At 38.5% G+C, this 21,497-nt stretch overlaps 1 protein-coding gene across 5 annotated transcripts in view; it reads left to right on the forward strand.

Moving 5' to 3' along the window:
• The window catches only part of fhit (fragile histidine triad diadenosine triphosphatase), a 343,560-nt gene that overhangs the window by 254,902 nt on the left and 67,161 nt on the right, over positions 1 to 21,497 (forward strand). For 4 of the 5 annotated variants that reach the window (XM_013138295.4, XM_013138294.3, XM_020055226.2 and 1 more), the window contains one exon: positions 10,892 to 10,960. In XM_013138295.4, coding sequence (XP_012993749.2) covers positions 10,892 to 10,960 — 69 coding nt within the window. Of the gene's footprint in view, positions 1 to 10,891; positions 10,961 to 20,117; positions 21,008 to 21,497 lie in introns of those variants that run through there. The other variant, XM_013138296.3, reaches the window with a different exon arrangement.

Consider the following 21,497-nt stretch of genomic DNA (forward strand, 5'->3'; position numbering starts at 1 on the left):
CCTACCCGGGGGAGGCCCCGGACAGGGCCCAACAGGCAGGAAATCAATCCACCCACATTGCCAGGCATCAACCAAAGGGTCACCCACCAACCGCAACCCCCCTGAAAGAGTATTGCCAGCAGTGTACAGCCCAATTGCACAAGTATTCAACAGAGAGACAACAACAAGCCAGTGACTCTTCCCCCGAAAGGCATTGTAGGGAGGGCATCCCAGTGGCGACGAGAGCCCACCTGGCAAGACAGCAAGGGTGGACAGTATCAAGCCTACTGGTCACCTTCACGCCCCCGGGCCAGGCTACACCTAATTATAAACCGTGCTGTAGAGATGAGTTTTTCGTAGACACTTGAAAGTTTGCACTGAGTTTGCATTTCTAACCTTAATTGGCAGATAATTTCACAGTAGTGGAGTTCTATGAGAAAAAGCCCTGCCGCCAGCTGTTTGTTTAGAAATTCTAGGTACAATTAAAAGGCCTGCATCTTGCGATCGTAGGTTACGTGTAGGTATGTATGGCTGGATCATTTCAGCAAGGTAAGTAGGAGCAAGTCCATGTATTGATTTATAGGTTAAGAGTAAATCCTTAAAATCAGCCCTAACCCTAACAGGCAGCCAGTGTAAGGACCCTAGGACAGGAGTAATGTGTTCAAATTTTTTTTGTTCGAGTTAGGATTCTAGCAGCCATGTGCAGCACTAATTGAAGTTTATTTATTAGTTTGTCTGGATAACCAGAGAGAAGAGCATTGCAGTAATCTAGTCTAGAAGTAACGAAAGCATGGATACATTTTTCTGCATCAGTTTTTCAAAGTTTCTAATTTGTGCAATGTTTCTCTTGAGACATTTTATATGTTCTTCAAAGGAGAAGTCAAGGTCAAGGGTAACGCCTAGGTTTTTTACAGTTTTTTGGGATACGACCATGCAGCCGTCGAGGTTCACAGTGAGATCTGCTAACAGCGCTATTTGTTTCTTGGGTCCTAAAACGAGCATTTCTGTTTTCCTTGAGTTTAAGAGCAAGAACTTCTCTGTCATCCACTTCCTAATATCTGAAACGCATGCTTCCAAAGTAGCTAATTTAGGGGCTTCTCCATGCTTCATTGAAATACATAACTGTGTGTCATCAGCGTAACATTGAAAGTTTACATTGTGATTTCGGATTACATCGCCCAGAGGGAGCATATATAGTGAGAACAATAATGGGCCCAGAACCGAGCCTTGAGGAACACCAAAGCATACTTTTGACTTGTCAGAGGATATGCCATCCACACTAACAAACTGATATCTTTCAGATAAATAAGATTTAAACCAGGCTAGAACATGTCCACGTAGCCCAATATGGGTTTCCAGTCTCTCTAAGAGAAGGGAGTAATCAATAGTGTCAGAAGCAGCACTAAGATCAAGAAGCAACAGGACGGATGCGGAACCTTTGTCCGAGGTCATTTGTTACCTTCACAAGTGCAGTCTCAGTACTATGATGGGATCTGAAACCGGACTGGAGTATTTAATAAATGTTATTTGTCTTTAGGAAGGCATTCAGTTATTGGGAAACACATTTTTCTAAGATTTTTGAGAGGAACGGGAGGTCGATGTTGGCCTATAATTGTTTAATATATTGGGATCCAGATTAGATTTTTTTCGAAGCGGCTTAATTTCAGCTATTTTTTGTGAGTTTGGTACACATCCGGAGGAAAGGGAGCCATTTATTATGTTCAGCATTGGCTGACCTAGCACAGGAAATAGCTCCTTAAGGAATTTTGTTGGAATTGGGTCTAGCTGAGAGTTTGTGGGTTTAGAACTCATTACAAATTTAGTAAATGTGTCGAGCGATACGGTATCAAAAAATTCAAGTGTCCCCATTGACACCTGGTCAGGGAGGTTCAGGACCTTCTCAGGACAACTGAGATTTTGGGGACTATAACTATTTAAGGAGTCAGTTATTTGTTTTCTAATGGTGATGATCTTTTCATCAAAGTAGTTAATGTATTCATTACAACTAAAGTGAAGACCCACTTCACTTGCTAAGCTTTGCTTTTTTGTTAACTTTGCAAGAAATGTTGGATTGTTTTTGTTCACCTCAATCAGGTTGGAGAAATAAGCTGATCGAGCAGACATGAGGGATTGTTGTAGTGTATTGTAGTGTACTGTCTATCCAGGCTAGTCTAAATACTTCCAACTTGGTGGAGCGCCACTTTTGCTCCAATTTCCTGGAAGCTTGCTTAAGTGCTCTAGTATTGTCTTATGCGCATTTCTTTAGTTTTTAGTGGTGCAACTGTGTCTAATGTATTTCGCAGTGTTGAGTTTAGATCCTCGATTTGATCATTTACAGATTTATTTACTCTGTCCTTAATGAGCGAACTTGTAAGAATATCAAGGCATTTATTTGTAGTTTGAGAATTTATAGAACAGCTTTTGAAACTCATTGTTTGCGGAGCAAGTGGATTTCTTGTTTTAACAGTGAATGTAATAAGACAGTGATCCGATAATCCAGGATTTTGGGGGTAAATTATTAGATCTACAATATCTATTTCTCTTGACAGGACTAAATCTAAGGTGTGATTGTGGCAATGTGTTGGACCTGAGAAATGTTGGATAAAACCCATTGAGTCAATTATGGCTTCGAAGGCTTTTTGAAGAGGATCATTGGACTTTTCCATATGAATATTGAAATCCCCAAAAATTAGAATACTATCTGCCATGCCAAGGTTAGACAATAATTCTGGAAACTCAGTGAGGAACATTGTGTACGGCCCGGAGGGCCTATAAATAGTAGCTATGTAAAACGATTTATCGGCCTGGTTAACTGAAAACTCAGTGATATGTTTGAGAGTAAATTTATATTTACGGTCATAAATATTAGCGACACCCCCTCCTTTTCGGGATGCACGAGGGATATGATCACTAGTACAACCAGGAGGAGAGGCCTCATTTAAGGCAGTGAATTCATTAGGCTTTAGCCACGTTTCACATAATCTTTCACCATAAACTAGATGTTATTGGTTTAATTCATTTACGGCAACTGGCTTTGGAGCAAGGGATCTAACATTTAGGAGTCCCGTTTTGAGATGCGAGGTGATAAAGTCATTTTTATTTTTGACCGAGGTGGAGAAGGCTTTATCTTAATACGGTTGTTTTTTTAGCACTACCTTGTTTAACTTTTCTCAGCCTGGAACAAGTCACAGTGGCAATAGGTAAAGCTGTACTAACTACTCTGGCTATGCTATCGACAGACTCCACTATGCTAGCAGGCTGGCTAACAGCCTGCGGCCTGACCTGCACCCTATTTCAAGTTAAGGCTATAGGAGTGAGACTCCTGTCAATGTTCCTAGATAAAAGAAGAGCACCACTCCAGCTAGGATGGAGTCCGTCGCATCTGTAACATACATTATACTTAATACAGGTACATTTTCTGCCCTGTTCTATTCGCACTTCTTGTTAGATGCTAACTGCATTTTGTTGTACTTTACTTGTACTTGTTCAATGACAATAAAGATTAATCAAATCTAAAATAAATATATTGAGATATGCGCTCCACCAGTTGAATAAAACTAGTAGTCAGGAACACTTTGGTGACTGGCAAGAGATTTTTCAAGTCTCTTATCTGAGGATCAGGGGTGAAAATAGATGTAATTTCTTACCGGTACTGACCTGTGGGTGCATGCATTTCCATGACCATTTCCATGAGCCTTATTAGCTAAGGATAGGCCTATTTGATTTGTTCATTCTTTTTTTATAACTTTGTAATTCTTTATAATAGCTCCCCGTTGTGTTGTGGTTAGACTAGTACTGTTGTAAAGAAATTGGAAAACTAGTTTATTCTTTATATCATTACTATACAATCCCAACTCTTAACGACATTTAATTCCCAACTCATAACGACAATATTCTTCTATTTACACTAGCAGAGCCATTTGGCTTCATTGACTGTACATTGCAGAGGATGTTTAGTGGCGTAATACAACGTGAGATGAAATGTGCACTTAATTTCATGATCATTTCTTTCCATGAAGTTAAGTGCCACTGAAATGTTAAAAAGTCACAGAATACTCAAAGCCATCATCATATTCCCAACCTACCCAGATTTTTGAATGGTCATCCGAGGTATTTTCCTGAGAACAAAGGTATTTATTTCAAGAGGTTTTTGAATAAGTGCTACATCCTCTTTAAATGGCACCCATTACCCCAGATAATGTCTACACCACTGAAATGTTTAATCACCCAAGAAGCACTTTAACAGTCAAAAGACAGACTCAAAACACTGAAGTGTATGCTGTTATTTACTGTAACAGCCCAGTATGGTTTTACTCTTTCTTCTTAGTCTGCTCAGTGGGCTGTCTAGGCATGTGTAGAGTACACAGGCCCATGAGATTTGTTATCTCTGATCTATCCTTTTTCTTCTCGTCACATCAAATAATATATAGAAAAGTTGCAATGAGATGTCTCTTTGGATTTCTTATCTAAATGAAGTATAATGTTAATTTCATGTGAACCTGTTAAATGTTACACAGGCACAAAGGCACGGTTGGTGGGCCCGCCCAGGTGCCATGCCTTTGGGAGGGTAGTTGCCCCGGTCCCCCTGTCATAGCGCATTTGGTGTTTCTATTAAAATTAAAGGTTAGCTTTCAGAACCACTCTGAAAAATCATACATTTGCTAAGCCCACGCCACAGAAGCTTCATGCCGTCTGATTTAATGTAGGTACTCATATTGAGAGAGCCCTGTATTTTTTAGGTATTTGCTTTGCCCATATTCCATGTTATTGCCTTGAAATACCTATTAACCTTAAAACACTCTGTTTTGTTGTGGTCCACCTCAAAAATATATTGTATCTGCTCTGTGACTCAGAAGGCCTTCGGTCAATTAAAGGTATCCTAGCTTCTTTATTATTACTTTTAAAAGTCTGCATTGTGCAATGTTTTCTCTTCAAATTTCTGATCATAATCAACAGTTTATTTTCAATGAATCTGCATCAAAAAGCAAAAGAAATAATAATAATTTGCCATCGCATGATAGATGGTTCTGGAGGCCGTTGTTTTCGGTTGCTTGTTGTCGATGTTGCTAATGTTTTTTTTTTTACCCTGCCTTGTGTTCTTCATGCTCATTAGCCTCACCCTGTACGCTAGGAACATCCATTCTCCCCAGCCCAACACTCCAGCAGTTTCACAGTCTATCTGCTAACATTAGAACTACTGGGGCTTTCAGCACATAAGTATCCTCTAGAGAACATTTTCAGGCATCATCATTAGCATATGTAGCTCAATGGCCCCCCTTCTGAGCCAAAGATGCATCAACATTCCAACAGTCTAATAAATACATTGGATATATGCTATGGGAAGAGTAATCAGCCCATACAATGTGGGGGGTCCACAATCTTTGGAAGCCTGTGCGCCTGCCATAATTCTGACCGTAAAATGTTTGTGTTGTCTTGTAATCTACATGTGTGACTCAGACAGTTTTCCTCCAACGTTTTCTACAGCCTCATAACATGGCTATCAAGTTCTTTGTTTAAAGAATTGTACATGAATCAAGTTGGACTGGGATAGGATCCCTCTTCCCTTGAACTGCGAAAGCATATGGAGAAAATAAAAGTTAGCCAGCGAGCAAAAACAACCCAATAAAATAGATTATAATATAAAATGCACTTATTTAAAATAGGTCAAGGTAGGAGGGGGATTTGCTTTGAATATGACAGATTTGTTTAAATAAAAGGAATCTAATTGCTGTCGGTGTTGGCCTGTCGTGGTTCTAACATTATTGGGACAGCTGAACAACACAACATCAAATCATCCTAAACATTACATACTTACTTTACCCTCTGCCCTTTGTCTTTTTTTGGGCTCAGGGGCCTACATTTCCCACCCTTTTTTTCTAACGGCATGTCAAGGTTTAAAATGTGCCTTTAGGCCAGCTGCCTTTTAGCCTGACCAGTTTCTAAATCAACTTTAAAATACTCTGCATGAATAATAAATGAATGCAAAGTCCTGCAGTCAGGCAATTTTGCAGGCAGATTTGATCTGCTTCAGAGAATGCCCCCTAAACCAGACTATTGTATGTGGAGAGAAGATGTTGGTAATACTACCCCCAGAGAAAAAAGCTTTGCCATCTGTTTTCCACAAAACCTATTTTTCATCCTGTGATTGTTTTAGATGAAATTGTTTTTGTCTGTCAATACAAACAAGGTCAAATAGCAATGTATTTTTGCTATGTTCAATTAGATTGAAACCGAAGGGAAGGTTGGCTTTAGGATTATCGTCTGCATCAAATATTTTCTCTGACCTACTGTCAGTGAGTGCCATCACCTGAAAACACAACATGGAAGCTTTAACCAAAAGGCAGTAATAAAGAGAAGTTGTTCTCTTGCTTTTCCTTAACACTGTTGAATAATCTCCATATTTTATCCAGTAATTTCTAACATGCAGTAACTCTGAGTTAGAGGCCTTTCTGGTCCCTTTATGAGAATATTATCTTGCACATACAGCACACCTGCTACAGCACTGCGCCACCTCTATCTATAAACTGGATTATTGAAATCAGGTGCTCTCGCGCTGGCAATAAAGAAATACTCTTTGATTGAGTAAGAGAGAGGCAGTCTATGTAGGCAAATATACTTCTATAAACTGTGCCTGGAGTCTCACTAAGATATAAGCAGTTTCCTGTATTAGAAGGATGGAATTGCATTATTTTTACCTCATGGAAAATGTAGCTATGATTATAATACATTTTCATGTAGATGGCTCTGTGTGAACTGAAAATGGACATGATTTCTGAAACGGAGAATGCGCTTAAGACAGTTAGCCAAGTGTCTTATTAAGCGACCGCTGAAGACGTGATATATAGATGGAGCTGATACTGTAGATCTGTTGTTGTAAGTGTTATAAAGGTATTCTTTGATGATTTGATGGCACAAAATTAGTTTATTAAAAGCTGGATGACCTGGGTGAGTTTGATTTTTATTATTTGATTGACAGTTGCATATGCCTAATTGTAATCCAGAATATCTGGCAACTTGCCAGTTTGCAGGCTAAATACCTTTTAGTCATTTGAGTTCTGTACTAGCCACACTGTCATTGATTGTGATGTGTTTGAGGGGATATGTTCATGAGGAACTGGGGACTTGATCAATAACCCAAACCACTTCGAGACAGATCTCTGCCATATGCTTCTGGGTTAGGGCTTCAGGGGATCCAATAATGTCAGATTAGGCCATGTATTAATGCCACTGATGGCAGATTACAACTGTTAAACAGTTTCAACACCTACAATCAATGTATTGCTCCTGAAAAGTTGGTGGATATTGATGGATACTATTTTAGGCTTTAGGTAATGGCTATAACTAATTAGAGTAGAATATAGTGCTTTACATGGACTCAGTAAAAATAATGTGTATGTAAGTGGTTTTACGGATCGCATAGAAAGAAAATGCATTGCATTCACTTCAAATTACTGTAGGAGAGGCACAAAACAAACTTTTTATTGTTGTATTGTGGGTATGTTTGTATTCGTCAGGAACAATGTCAAGGAACATAGGTAGGGGTAATAATAACTAACAGGTGTACGTTTTCCAAATGGAGAGATTGATCTGAATCTCATTCAAAAATATTTGCTGTTGTAATGGCTATCAAAGGTTCTTGAGATTTTCTATTAAATGTAGGTTCCATATAATCATATAAAATGTATAGGTTATGTATTTTATGAAATATTTTAAAACATAATGGGATATTCATTACACATTATTTATAGTGTCTTGTTTTAGTGTGCATGAGGCCTGTAAATGGAGATAAATGAGATCATATGCATCAAAGCAGTGTTGAAACACAAAGAAAAGTGGACCCATTAAACCTAAAGCAAGATGAATCTTTCTATAAATTACTGGCTATAGTAATTTTTGGAGAGGTGGTTTGGCGATGGAAGTAAAGGATGATGCGACATATATTCCTCTATTTCTCAAATTAGTTGTTCTAACTCTGAGCAACAGTGGCTCTCACACCCCCTGTCTTAATGGGTACACAGCTGTTGCTGACAAAATACATTTGTCTACCTGTCTGACTAGACTTCACCTAAACAATATAAACGCTCTGTAGCCATTTTACCCATTTGTTTCTGTAGTCAGAAATAAATTAATGGACACCTGTTTAAATTATGTTTAGGGAAACTTTACAAACCTCTTATTTATTAACAGATGTGTAAATACAGGTTTGAACATAGCAAAGCTGAATAACACACTGCTCTGTGTGAAAGATGTTTAAAATTAGTAGGCCTATGCTGTGTGGGAATTCTTTGAACAGAGTATGATGATCAATTATGAATGGAAACGTGAGCGTGAGGAGGTACATAGCCAACCAGAGATTGATGAAGGGACATTGGAGAGGATGGCATGGAACCGACCCCAGCAATAGTATATTTCTCTAATCAGAAATCCAATGAATGAAAACATATATGGTAGACTGTTGCTGAATCCAAGGCAGCAGTATTGATGGAAATCAACTAAAATGTTTTCCATTATTAAGTCTAAGTCTTTTGCACAGTACTACATAAACCCCCATATAAACTGTGATATAAATACATTTTGGAATCACTTAGTGTGTGCTGGGATTGTTTCCACAAGGTACACTTTCAGATACTGTAGATACCACAACTTTCCCATGCCACAGCGATCATATTCCAGTGATGATATTAAGGCTGTAATCCAGAAAGTCTGACGACTACCAATTTGCAGGCTGTAATTCCTTTAGAAGTCTGAATGCCAGCCAAGGCCAGGCATGACTGCTCTTGTGTCTTATGATGGGAGACATGAGCCCATGCAGAGTGGCCCCTTGCTGTGCATTTGGACATCAAACTGTCTGAAACCTTTCTGTGTGTTTTGGACATCAAACTGCCTGAAACCTTTATGTGTGTGTGGAAATCAAACTGTCTGAAACTCACCCTACACATTGCAATGCCAGTCAGGACCTCTGATCTTCACATTTCTGGCATGCTGCCGTTGAGACACTCTGCTGGCCTCTACCTCCATTGCTCAGCACCACTTAAATATATATTTTTGATGATCTCTGCTAACACAGAGTTCCCTTCAAAGTTTTCCTCAAGGTAAATAGATTAATAAATGCAGACATTATGCAAATTGACTCATTAAATAGAAAACGTGTGGCAACAAAGCAGATGCCTCCAAACAAACACGTTATCTTATTTGTAGCATTTAGAAACACATATTCATACATCCTTTGTTGTATAATGAAAGCAGGCAATTAAGTTAGATGAATGTCTTATCACTCTTAGATGGGTCTTATATTGCATAGACCCACTTTTTAAACTTGCTGTCTCTTGTTGTGATTTATGATACTGAGTAGGTTTTAGCACCAAGAAAGTTTGAAAGCAGTCAAACTGTCTGTCTCACCCCATTTTGTAGGTTCACTACACAAATGTATTTCTGGCACAGCAAGATAATGTTTGAGGTTGTAGTCATTGTAAATAAAAGTTCAAAGGGACATCTTTTTTATACACAGGCTTTATTGAGTAGGCAAAGTTCTTGACATAGAACTGCAAAGTCAGTATTGTTTGTACGTAAAATTGTAATAGTTCCTTAATATTTTGCCTGCATTAACAAGCACCGGGAGGCAGTCAACGCATGCTCATAGGCCGCATTAACACGTGTCTTGCTGGAGGATGGATGAACGAACAACACACGTCCATCAGCTGTATGACGTATGTTATATTCATCCGTTTCGGGTGGGCTGAGGCTACTAAATGTTGCTTTCATAATCTCGTCGGGGGTTCTGACATTACAATAGGGGATAGCACCCCTACTTCCCATGGTCATGTGGTTAGGGTTTTTTGAAAACTGTCTAGTCTTGACAGTTCACTTGCTCTATTCGCATTGATGAATATACAAATACAATGGACAAGCCTTCTGTGCCAGTGGCAGAAAACCAATAACTACTATTTTTCAGAAAGCAGTATTTGTTTATACCGTATCTAAAATAACGTGGGAGCCCTGTGAATGTGGCTCACTGTATTTGTAACTGTTATGTTTTACAAATGATAAATTAGACAGTGCATTCCATAAGTATTTGGACAGTGACACAAGTTTGTATTGGATGATAAAGGAAACAAAGACTAAGAAGTTAATTTGCAGACTGTCAGCTTTAATTTGAAAGTATGTACATAGTCATACATCACATTTAATGAGTATGTCATAGGTACCAATGCTTGAACATTTTTGACAACACAAACACTCATAAAGAACTTTCCCATTTCGCCACTCTGTCCAAATACCTTTTGACTGAACTGTATACTTCAGTGGTTTGCGTAACAACTATACTCAAATACGATAAAACTAAGACTAAAACTAACACTTTATCATGTTGTCTTTTCAGATGAGTCTCTCATCCTTTACTTCTCCTTACTCATGTTGAAACTATCTAATGGACCCTATCTGTAAAACATTGTTGCATAGTGTAAGATGAATGTTTGCATCTTCTAATAAAAAAAAAATATATATATATTTCTGCCTAAATACATAGCAGTTGTTCTGGGACATTACGACACTAATAAGCACCCAAGGAAAGCTGCAAGTTATAAACTGCAGATGGCCAAGTTTGTGACAGCACGAGTCAAGGGGAACAGGAAAGGACATCTGACAAAGTCAATTTCCGTTTTAAAACCATAGAATTAAGGGGTCTCTGTGGTATACAGGTGGTACGCATGGCGGAATCTACTGTAACTCTCCTGTGATTTTCAGCATTGTGATAAACAGATTGTGAATTAATGAAAGATGTCTCTGGATAGGGCTGTTGTCAGTTCAGTCTGCTACAAGAGTACCTGGCACAAGGTAGTTTGCATTTCTCTGGATCAGGGAATAACAACACCTTAAAATAAAACATTCTTTTGTTTTGTCTGTGTATTTTCAGCATGTTCACGTGCACGTGCTTCCCAGAAAGGCAGGTGACTTTGAGAAAAATGACAATGTCTACGATGAGGTAAAGTTTACACTTTGTGTTTTTTCATGCTAATGTTTTCATTTTCCCACAACATGGTACACTGACTCGATAATATGGAAAAAGAATAACATTTGTAACAAATGCAGTAACATTTTGGCTGTCTTTGCGGCTGTCTTTAAGTTCATGTATCTACTTAACATAAATGTTTTTGTTGGCGTTAACATTATCTTTTGAGCTTCAGACCCATACATAGACACAGCTTGACCTGACTCCGAGCTGTCCGGAATGTTTTTATTTTGCAACAGCATACCAATTATATTTTGGTGCTTGACTTGTATTGTCAAGCACCAAAAATTTTAACTTTTTTTTCTGTGTAGCAATGGAGAGTGCTTTTATTGTGCTTTACCTGCCATCTGTTTGTGACTTCTCCTTAACACTATATTAGTACACATCCATCTCTCCTGACTTGTTTGTGGAGAAACGTTTCTAGCCACCATCCCTATCTTACGCATTTGCCATTTCTTTAAGTGGCTTAGCTGTTTTCTACCTGGCAGGCTGCTCCTACCTGGTGAAAGGATTTGTGTCTCCTCCATGGGCTTGGAGACAGGCCCTCTTCTCTCTCTACAATATTTATACCTAGCTTTGTCATTAGAAAATAATCATCATAAAAAACATTCACTTGCATTAAGTACACTCAAACTAATTAATTAGGCATAAATCACTGCTGGAAAGAAGGCAATACAAATAATAAACATAGCAAGCAATACATAATTACATACACCTGTTCAAAAGTTCAGGGTCACTTTGATTTTTTTTTAATAGGAAATATTGCAAAATTGCAAAATGAATACGATATATAATCATTGACAAGGTTAGAAATAATTTTCTAACCTAAATGATTTTCAATTCAAATAATAATCGTATCCTTCAAATGTTGCATTCGTCAAAAAATCCTACATTTGCCGCAATTGCAGACCTTTGGCATTCTAGTTGTCAGTTTGTTGAGGTCATCTGAAGAAACACCCCAAGCTTCCTGAAGCACCTCCCACAAGTTGGATTGGCTTGATGGGCACTTCTTACATACAATACGGTCAAGTTGCTCCTACCACAACTTAGTAGGGTTGAGATCCAGTGACTGTGGTGGCCACTTCATTGAATAACTATTTTGGTGCACAGGTAACCTCATAGAGTATATTATATTGAAAAGTCTCCTGAGGTCGAGCTTGTTTACATTCATTTTCCGAGATGTATCGAAGAAGACTTGAGTCAATATATTATTTTGTCCAATTGATTTATTGCGGTTTCTGTGTGTGATTTTGCTTAGAAAATGCTAACGGAAATTGTAAGCAAATAACATGCTATTTCTGTAATAAGGTAGACACTGGCTTACTCCCAAACACCATCTCAACACAGGAGCTTCAGGGCTGTAATAGTGTTTTGTCATAAAAATCCCAGTACACCTTTTCTGTCCTGTTAAGAATACAAACACTGGGGACATGCGTCACTCTTATCTGGAGTGAGCACTTTTTTGTGACTTTTTATTTACAGGGTAAAGACTTAAGGCACCACCAGGCTCTGCATCTTCCCTCTCCTCTTCCCTCTACTGTCGCTCTGAGCCACCTCAGACATTAGTGGGAATTCAATTACACAGCTGCCATGGTTTTTAGCTGGGAACAATGTCAGCTAGTGATTATAAGTTGTAATGATGTTATTTTCTCCAATTAGCCCTTGTGTGTTTTTTCACATGGCTCTCCAAGTCCCCCTAGTTAGAAGAGAAATGGAAAACAGATGAAGGATATGTTGTGAAACATTGGCATGAACAGGTTTTCAACAGCTCTGAATGGATGCAGTTTTATAAGTGGTTACTGTTTCAGATTTTAATTTTGTTTTACAAATTATATTATATACATAGCAGCCACACTTTCTAGGGTTCAGACACAAGGTAAAAAAAGAAACATAAAAAACACGGAGCATTAAACTGACATTCTCTGCATACTATTGTATATCTACAGACCAATTACAGTGGGGAGAACAAGTATTTGATACACTGCCAATTTTGCAGGTTTTCCTACTTACAAAGCATGTAGAGGTCTGTAATATTTTTTATAGGTACACTTCACCTGTGAGAGACGGAATCTAAAACAAAATCCAGAAAATCACGTTGTATGATTTTTAAATAATTAATTTGCATTTTATTGCATGAAATAAGTATTCGATCACGTACAAACCAGTAAGAATTCCGGCTCTCACAGACCTGTTAGTTTTTCTTTAAGAAGCCCTCCTGTTCTCTACTCATTACCTGTATTAACTGCACCTGATTGAACTCATTAACTGTATAAAAGACACCTGTCCACACACTCAAACATACTCAAACCTCTCCACAGTGGCCAAGACCAGAGAGCTGTGTAAGGACATCAGGGATGAAATTGTAAACCTGCACAAGGCTGGTATGTGCTACAGGACAATAGGCAAGCAGCTTGGTGAGAAGGCAATAACTGTTGGCGCAATTATTAGAAAATGGAAGAAGTTCAAGATGACGGTCAATCTCCCTCGGTCTGGGGCAACTAAGGGGTGGCTCCGTAAGAAGCATCTCAAGGTCCTGGAGTGGCCTAGCCAGTCTCCAGACCTGAACCCAATAGAAAATCTGTGGAGGGAGCTGAAAGTCCGTCACTCACAGTTGAAGTTATAAAAATAACAGACTTCTACATGCTTTGTAAGTGGGAAAACCTGCAAAATTAGTAGTGTATCAAATACTTGTTCTCCCAGCTGTATATCATTTCATGTTGTAACACTGTATTTTAGAACCCTTCACTGTTTGAGTTTATCTTCACAGTCTGTGTGCCGCGGTGTGTTCTTTTATTATTATTTTTATGGATTTATTGCTTGCTTAAGTTTGGTAGTATAACTGGTAGTATAGTTCTGTGTATTTATGAAGTAATTAAGATTTGTGCTCCTCCCATCTTTATTTCTGTATTTGGACGTATCCATGGATTAGCAACCCCTTTAAAAGTTGGCTGGAATTTTTTAAAGTTTTAGGGTTAGAGCATCATACCGGTGACCAAAAGCTTGGTAGATTCAATCCCTAAACCTGCAGAGGTGTCATGGTGTGGGTAGGCAGATGCGGAGGTGGTGCTGAAAACCACTGTTTTATTTTACACAAAAGAGTCCTTCAAACACTGTTCATAAAAGCACACGGAATGCAATTAACAATGCTGGCTGACCAGGCACTAAGTCAAATAACAAGTGTTTACGACAGCCCAGGGATGTGTTGATGGGCAGATGAGAAACGGTATGATGGCAGCTAGAAGACCAGCGACATAGACGAAGCTGGGATGTTTTCGCTAGGGTCTGGGAAATATTTCTCTTCCCCTGTGTAAGGCAGTTAATCCTAATTTGTTCCCACATTGTTGTTGTAATTGGTAAAATAAGGTTAAAAAAAGAATACAAAGACAAATAGCATCACATTTGCTGGAAGTGGTTTGATAGTTTCTTGACAACTATTTTTTTAAATGGAGCATGCCAGAAATCAGTAATGGACAAGAAAACGCCAGTGAAATACTGTAGTGCTAGATTGACTTCCGGAATACCATAAATGGTATCAAAGTCACTACAGTTCCTGTAAGATGGTTCACTGAAATCAAACAGTGCTTTTGGGGATATGAAAGGATATGCAAGGTTTGGACCTCTGAAGTCATACATCTCTGATACACAGCTTGCCACATATTTACAGTGCTTCTCGAAAGTATTCACCCCCTTGGTCTCACCCCCCTCCACATTTCATTGTGTTACAACATCAAATTCAATTGGATTTCATCAGAGTTTTGCCACTTCTTATATCACAATCATTGCAATATGTAGCCTTAGCGAAACATGAATACATGAATTTTTCATATTTCGCTTGCCCTTCAATCCACACAGTTGGCCTTCTGGCCAATTATGTGGAAAACAAATCTCTCCCCCTACACATCTCTCAGACATGATACACACTACCTAAAGTCCCTCCAGATTGAAGAGCTCCTTTAACAGAGAGACTAAGAGATATTAATCAAAGATGTAAGATTTACCATACACTGCATTTCAGTGAGTGCATTTTTTGAGACAGATGGGAAGTGTTTGCAGAAAATTGTGTTTGCCATTTTCTTTCTTTTAAACATATTTAAGAGAAGCAAAAAAAGAAAATACGTGCCATTTCAATGCACATCCAACTGTCATCCCCCTGGGTTTAGTACAACGTTCCCTTTTGAATAGGACCTTACCCGCCAATAAATGCAGAACAGATTCATTCACTTTCCATGCACTGTTACTCAACAGATTTGAGTCAAGAGTAATTTATTTGTTTATTTGCCATTTATGGGTTTCAGAGGAGTAGACACATAGATTGACATAAAAGCACCATCCCAAGAATTGTATGTAAGCAAAACATCCTTCTGAATGTGAAGGCAGCTGGTGGAAGACATGAATTGTTCATTCTGAAGAACCACAAAGATGGGATTTCTATAGGCTACATGAAGGTGATATTAAAGTTGGGTGACATAATGCTGAGTGTTGAATTTTCATTTAATGAAGAGTATATTTCCCATGCGAAAAACACATATTAAATAACTGTCCAAATTTTCCTCTATATTTTTATTGCTATTCAAGATTTTTGGGTTACACTGTTTGGCATCGTATGATTCGCGCAGACTTAAAGGAAAGCTTTTGGCCATACATGGTAACTTACGGGCGATGTTGGTGCCAGAGCACTGTCTGAGAACAAGGGTGAATTCCTACTAGTGTGTGTAAAACGACTGAATTCAGTGGATTTCCTTGAGTGTTTGGGAGAAACGCCCTTCATGCAAACCTAGGGTAACACAACGTTTTATTTTCCCCCAGGAGCCATTATTTTTCTTGCCATGGAATCCTAGTCTGATGTGTTTAGTACTTGGAGAGGAAAATCTCCCTTTTCCACATCTTTGGTATTTTGGAAGCCCCATCCAGGACCTGCGAGATGTTGCATTGTGTGAGAAACTGTTGCATATCTGTATTTTCCCTAGCTGTCGTAAATCCCAGGTATCTTGAATTGCAGGGACAGATGGCTGGTGTTTACAGCTGCAGCCACAGGTGTTGAAAATCAAAACATTGCCATTGGAAGCTTCCCAAGTAGCGATGCAAAGATGACAGTTGCTTGCCAAGTGTAGCCAATTCAGTTCTGTAATTATCTACGAGGAAACAATTTCTGTAAAGGTCCAAAATCTGTAATGTTCCGTATAAACTAGCGTAAAGTATACAGTAAACACCTGGGTAACAATTCAAATTACAGACCGTTATATACACAGCAGTACACATGTTACTATGAACTAACAAAAATGTAAATGTGTGCCAATCAATCACATTTATTTATAAAGGCCTTTTTACAACAGCTTTACAGAGACACCCCAAGGAGCAAACAACAGTAGTGTTGGATTTCAAGAATGTATAGTTGTAATAGTTGTAGAATGTAATAGTTGTATGCCAAGAATGTACAAGAAATGTAGGTATTACGTGTACGAATAAAGAATGTTGCAACTACATAACTAATTATGTCCAGTATACTGTATGTCCAGTACAGCTAACAAAATCCATGTATATTGAATATATTGAGCAAACAACACTTGAGCAATATGCCTATAGTTCGAATCAAAAGGACTTTCCTATATCTCTTTTTAAAGTATTGTGCTATGAACGAAAGCTGCTATATTTATGATGTTACCTTTAAGATTCCAACCAACATGCAGGACATCAAACAAGCAGACAGCAAGAAAATAAAATCTCTGCAATCTTAGGGACATGAAACACAATTTACAGCCATGTGAAATGCTCAGTGGTATCATATTGCTGTTTATCATCACCTTTTGAAACTCTGTGTATTTGTTTTGTTTAAAACAGTTAAAGTTAAGGTACAGTTTCACATTGCCTTTAGTGACAAAAGTCTTCTGAGAAAATGTGTAAAACTGTTTATCTAGTCAGTAAGTGTTCTTGTTAATTTGTTAATGGTATTAATGTTTTTTGTGTTTATTTATATGTTACTGGTCTGACTAAAAAAGGACCATGTCATTTGATATTACGTTTATAATAATAAATAATACTTTTAATTAATGTAATAATAAGAATTTATTAAACTTTCATAGCATTTTTTATGGACTATTGAAATTGTTCAAGAAAAGATGCTGTATCATGACAGGTCAGTCAACTGAAGGCAAGTCTTTAAATACTGAATGCTCTGAAGACATTGGTTAGGTCATGTATTGAGAACAGAGGTGGCCCAATGATGGTGATACAGTTTACTGATAATCTTTTTGAAGGCAGAGTCAAGTGAAAGAAAAAGCTGGGAATGTGTCCCAAGTGTTTTTCAAAGAAAAAAACTAGCCAACTTTTGTATGGGTTATGAATGACCAAAGGAGTATGACTTTAACAGATAATACAACCACTAGCACAATTATTTAAGATAAATTATCATATCAAAATGCAAACAAAAATACCCTACTAAAATAAAAGTTGGCTAGCCAAATAAAACTAAAATTAACTACATTTTTAATTGTTAGCTACAATGTAGCTACCCACTATATTCCTTTCTGATAGCATACATGTGCACATATTTCATAATGTTTATTTTAGTTGTGGTTACTACATCACTGCACTCTCTCTCCTGCATGTTCTTTGTTCTCCTCATTTCTGTAAGTTATCTTTATTTTGCACCAGTGGGTTTTATCCGTTTCTTTATTAAAGTAATTAGTCATCTTTATGAAAGCTTAAGCAACAAGGTTTATATTTTTATCTAAGTTGGTTAGGTTCAATTAAGATTCACTTAGATTCACGTTGACATTGATGCCTTTGACATGAACATCAACTTGGGTGACTTTGAAGGAGACGGGAAGGGTTTGGGTTAAAGTGTATTACTCTGCCCACATTGAAACCAGCCCTGAACTGCACACTGCAGTCAAGGACTTCTCAGCTGGGGTGTGATTAGAGGGAAGATTTGGAGGCGCTGTTTCTCATATTTGAATTATTTTCAAAAGTCTACACTGTGCAGCTTTAATGTACAGAATTTATGTATCTGCAATGACATTTCTGATGTTGAAAAAGTACAGAATCATGTCATAAATAGTATTTACAATATGTATACGTTAGAAATGACAGAATTTTATTAACTATGATATCAGTATAACATCATCCTGCATTGATATGTGTCAGACCATATTTGTCTGACTTTAAAATATTACAGGACACTACAGAACGTGTCAATAATTTTTGTGTCAATAATTTTTTTATTAAATATTGCTGATTTCTGTTCTTACTCCACTGTACAGTAGAGTGTTAACGGTATTTAGATGGGTTGATAGAAATGCTGGAAAAGCTTGTATCTGTGTGTATATTTGTGTTCGAGACAACACAATTGTCCTGTACCTGAGACTACCTAGCCACTTGCTGGGTATACCTCCCCTGTTTTTATGCTTAAGACCAGGACTTACAAAAAGTTACATTGGTGCCCACATTTTCTGACTGATCTTCCAGTGGATAGTGGGTGAATGTTTCAAAGACCAGACAGTTCCTTGTACCCCATGGCATCAGTTTAGAGCCGGTGCCATCCTGAAGCACATCATGTCAGACTCAGGTTTACATCATAAACAGAGGTTTATGTATTTCACACTGGGTCACTTTTATAAACCCTTCAGAAAGCACGAGATGGGGTTATAGGCGCTTTGTCTGAGAATGTAGTGGTTAAGAAGATAACTAATGAGGCTGACATCAGATTAACATTATTCTAATGCATTTCATCTAGATCTACAGTACGTTTCAAAATAATTTGCGCAGTTTTATAACATAGCTTAGAATTTGGTTTAGTCATTCTATGTTAATTTAAACTGTACAGATCAGCAGTGGTGATCATTGCAAGGAAAAGCTGTGTGAAGTCACTTCACTGCCGCATGCTGTTAGAAAATGCAGCTCTTAAATTCCCCCACCTGGTGTCTTCTCTGCCTGTGTCTAGTAACTCCACAGACAACAAATCTCTTAATGGCCCTGGAGAATAAATTTCACCTATTTAGCTTCTAGATTATTTTCTTTCATTCCAGTATTTACCCACTCGATCAATAAATTCAGATCCACACTTTATTCTATTTCTACAAACCTGCCATCTCTTTTTCTCCATGCTGATGTACCCTGGCTATAAAATTGAGTGGGTCCCTCTCAGCTCGTTGGATAGCATTGATCATTATACTTTTATTGATGCCTCCCCCTTCCGCTGCTTGTTAAGATACCCAGACAGAACAATCATATTCAGGAGAGGTGCTGCGTTATTTGGCTGTGATTTATCATCATTTGTGGCAGTGTTATTAGGGAACATGAGGAGGGGGATAGTGCTATGTAATGAGAAATATCAATGGATCCTCATGTTCGTGCCTGCTGTGACAGACCACTATCCATCTCTCTGGCACTCACCTAGTTAACAATTTTATCAAAGGACCAAGATTTGTCATTTTCTCTCAGGAGGGTGTCAGAATTTTTGCTGATAGTTTAGATAAAGGGGAAAGATCCAGAACATAGCCCACACTTCCCGGTGCAAATGATGAGCAATTGTTGTGAAGTGCAGCCCTCTACTTTCTGGCACCTCTGGAAATACAGTACATAACTGAAGCCTACAGTGTTGGATGGAGAGGAGGCAGTGTGTCTGTGTGTGTATGTACTATTATTATTAGTACATAATGTTTTGCATGGGTTCTGATTAGCTTGGGGTCATGTTATGTTGTCAACCTCATCTTCAACGAAGACAATGTAGGAGGACGGGTCTAGCATTTACTTTGTTGATGCTGATAGCTACTTTATTGACTACTTTATAACACTGTTACTTACAGTTGCTCTCTCTTCACCTGACTCCCTTTTCCTCAAAGTCTGTGTCTGCTGGGAAGACTTTCTGTTTTCCCCCTTGCTCACCCATCTTTGCCCTGTTTTGAATTCCATGCTGTCACTGTAATAAGCTGAACATTGTTGTCATTTATTGTCCACCATCTTCCCTTGGATAATTCTTCAAGTTGCTTGACAAGCTGAACAGGCATACCCATCACCCTAATGGGTGACTTCAACCTCCCATCGGCATACCCATCACCCTAATGGGTGACTTCAACCTCCCATCGCCTGCCTTCGGTCACTCTGATCACTGTTTTGTTTCTAATCTTTCTAGGGGAAGGGAAAGGTGTCACGCCCTCTACCAGGTCACTAACCTCATTCAGCTCACCGCCACACCAACCTGTACGACCTTGTCTCTCATCACCTTTGTTCTAGTCACTTGTGTTTCTAGTCCCTTGTATTCACTCAGTCACCCTCTATGTTCTGTTTTGTTTCCACCTTTCAGTTGTGTGCTATTGTTTGTTTCGTGCAACATACAAAGCCTGTTTTGATATTCCAAGTTCATTGTTTTCACATTTACCAGACCTTTAGCTTGTTCTTTATTTACCACCTATCTTAGCCTCTCTTGTACCTTTGTCCTTTCTATTTTTTGTGTTTTGTTAAATGGTTTCATGGGGTTAGATGAAGAAGATTGTGATTTCAAGTGATTTGGCAGTGCTTTAGCAGATAGAGGGAAGGTAACAAAAGTTCTGCTCACTCCACTGGCTTCCAGTTGAGGCTTGCGTCCACTACAAAACCATGGTGCTTGCCTACTGATCTGTAAAGGGAATTTCCCTACCTTCAGGCAATGATCAATCCCTACATTATGACCTTGGTTCTGGCACCTCTTGTCTCTTGGCCACCCCAACCTTACATAAAGGCTCAGCCCAATTTTTATTGCCCGTGCAGCGCTATTGTGGAAATTGCTTCCTCTTGCAGCTAGGATATGACTGTCCCTGCCCATCTTTAGAAACCTTTCCAGCTCTTTCAACCTCTGGTCGGGGAATTGGGAAGCCTACCTTTCAAAGCTTCCAATGTGCATCTAGTCCCTACATGGAATTCCATAACGTGATGTCTCAACACATTATGATTCCCCTCTGGAATGGTGACTTCACCCATTGGAAATACAACTCTGTTTACAAAAAAGTTGGGACGCTGTGTAAAATAATAACAGGATGTGATGATAAGCAAATCATTTAAATCCTATATTGAATAGAGAATAGTACACAGACAACATATCAAATGTTGAAACTGTTATTGTTTCCTGAAAAATATATGCCCACTTTGAATTTGATGCCAGCAACACATTTCAAAAAAGTTAGGACAAGTTGTGTAATCCTAAAAAATCTAAACTTGGTGGAAAAACACACAATTAATTAGGTCAATTGGCAACAGGTCAGTCCCCTGGCAGTCAGGGGCCCTAAGCGACCACTAATGTTGCTTATGCCTAGGGCCAGCCATCTTCTCAAGACTAGTATTTTGTTGGTGGTGGGCGGATTAAGTGATTTTAAATACTCTTTAAGAAGGTAGGGTTTCAGTCGTTTTCTACAAATGGGCAAGGACTTTACTATCTTAGCTACATTGGGAAGCAAGGTCCACAAGGGAATCTTCTTGGTTAGAGGCGATTTCTTGTGATGATTATGTGGGGGACCTTGCAGACATTTCTTTGAACATT

This window comes from Esox lucius, chromosome 17 (genome assembly GCF_011004845.1).
Source record: "Esox lucius isolate fEsoLuc1 chromosome 17, fEsoLuc1.pri, whole genome shotgun sequence".
NCBI lineage: Eukaryota > Metazoa > Chordata > Actinopteri > Esociformes > Esocidae > Esox > Esox lucius.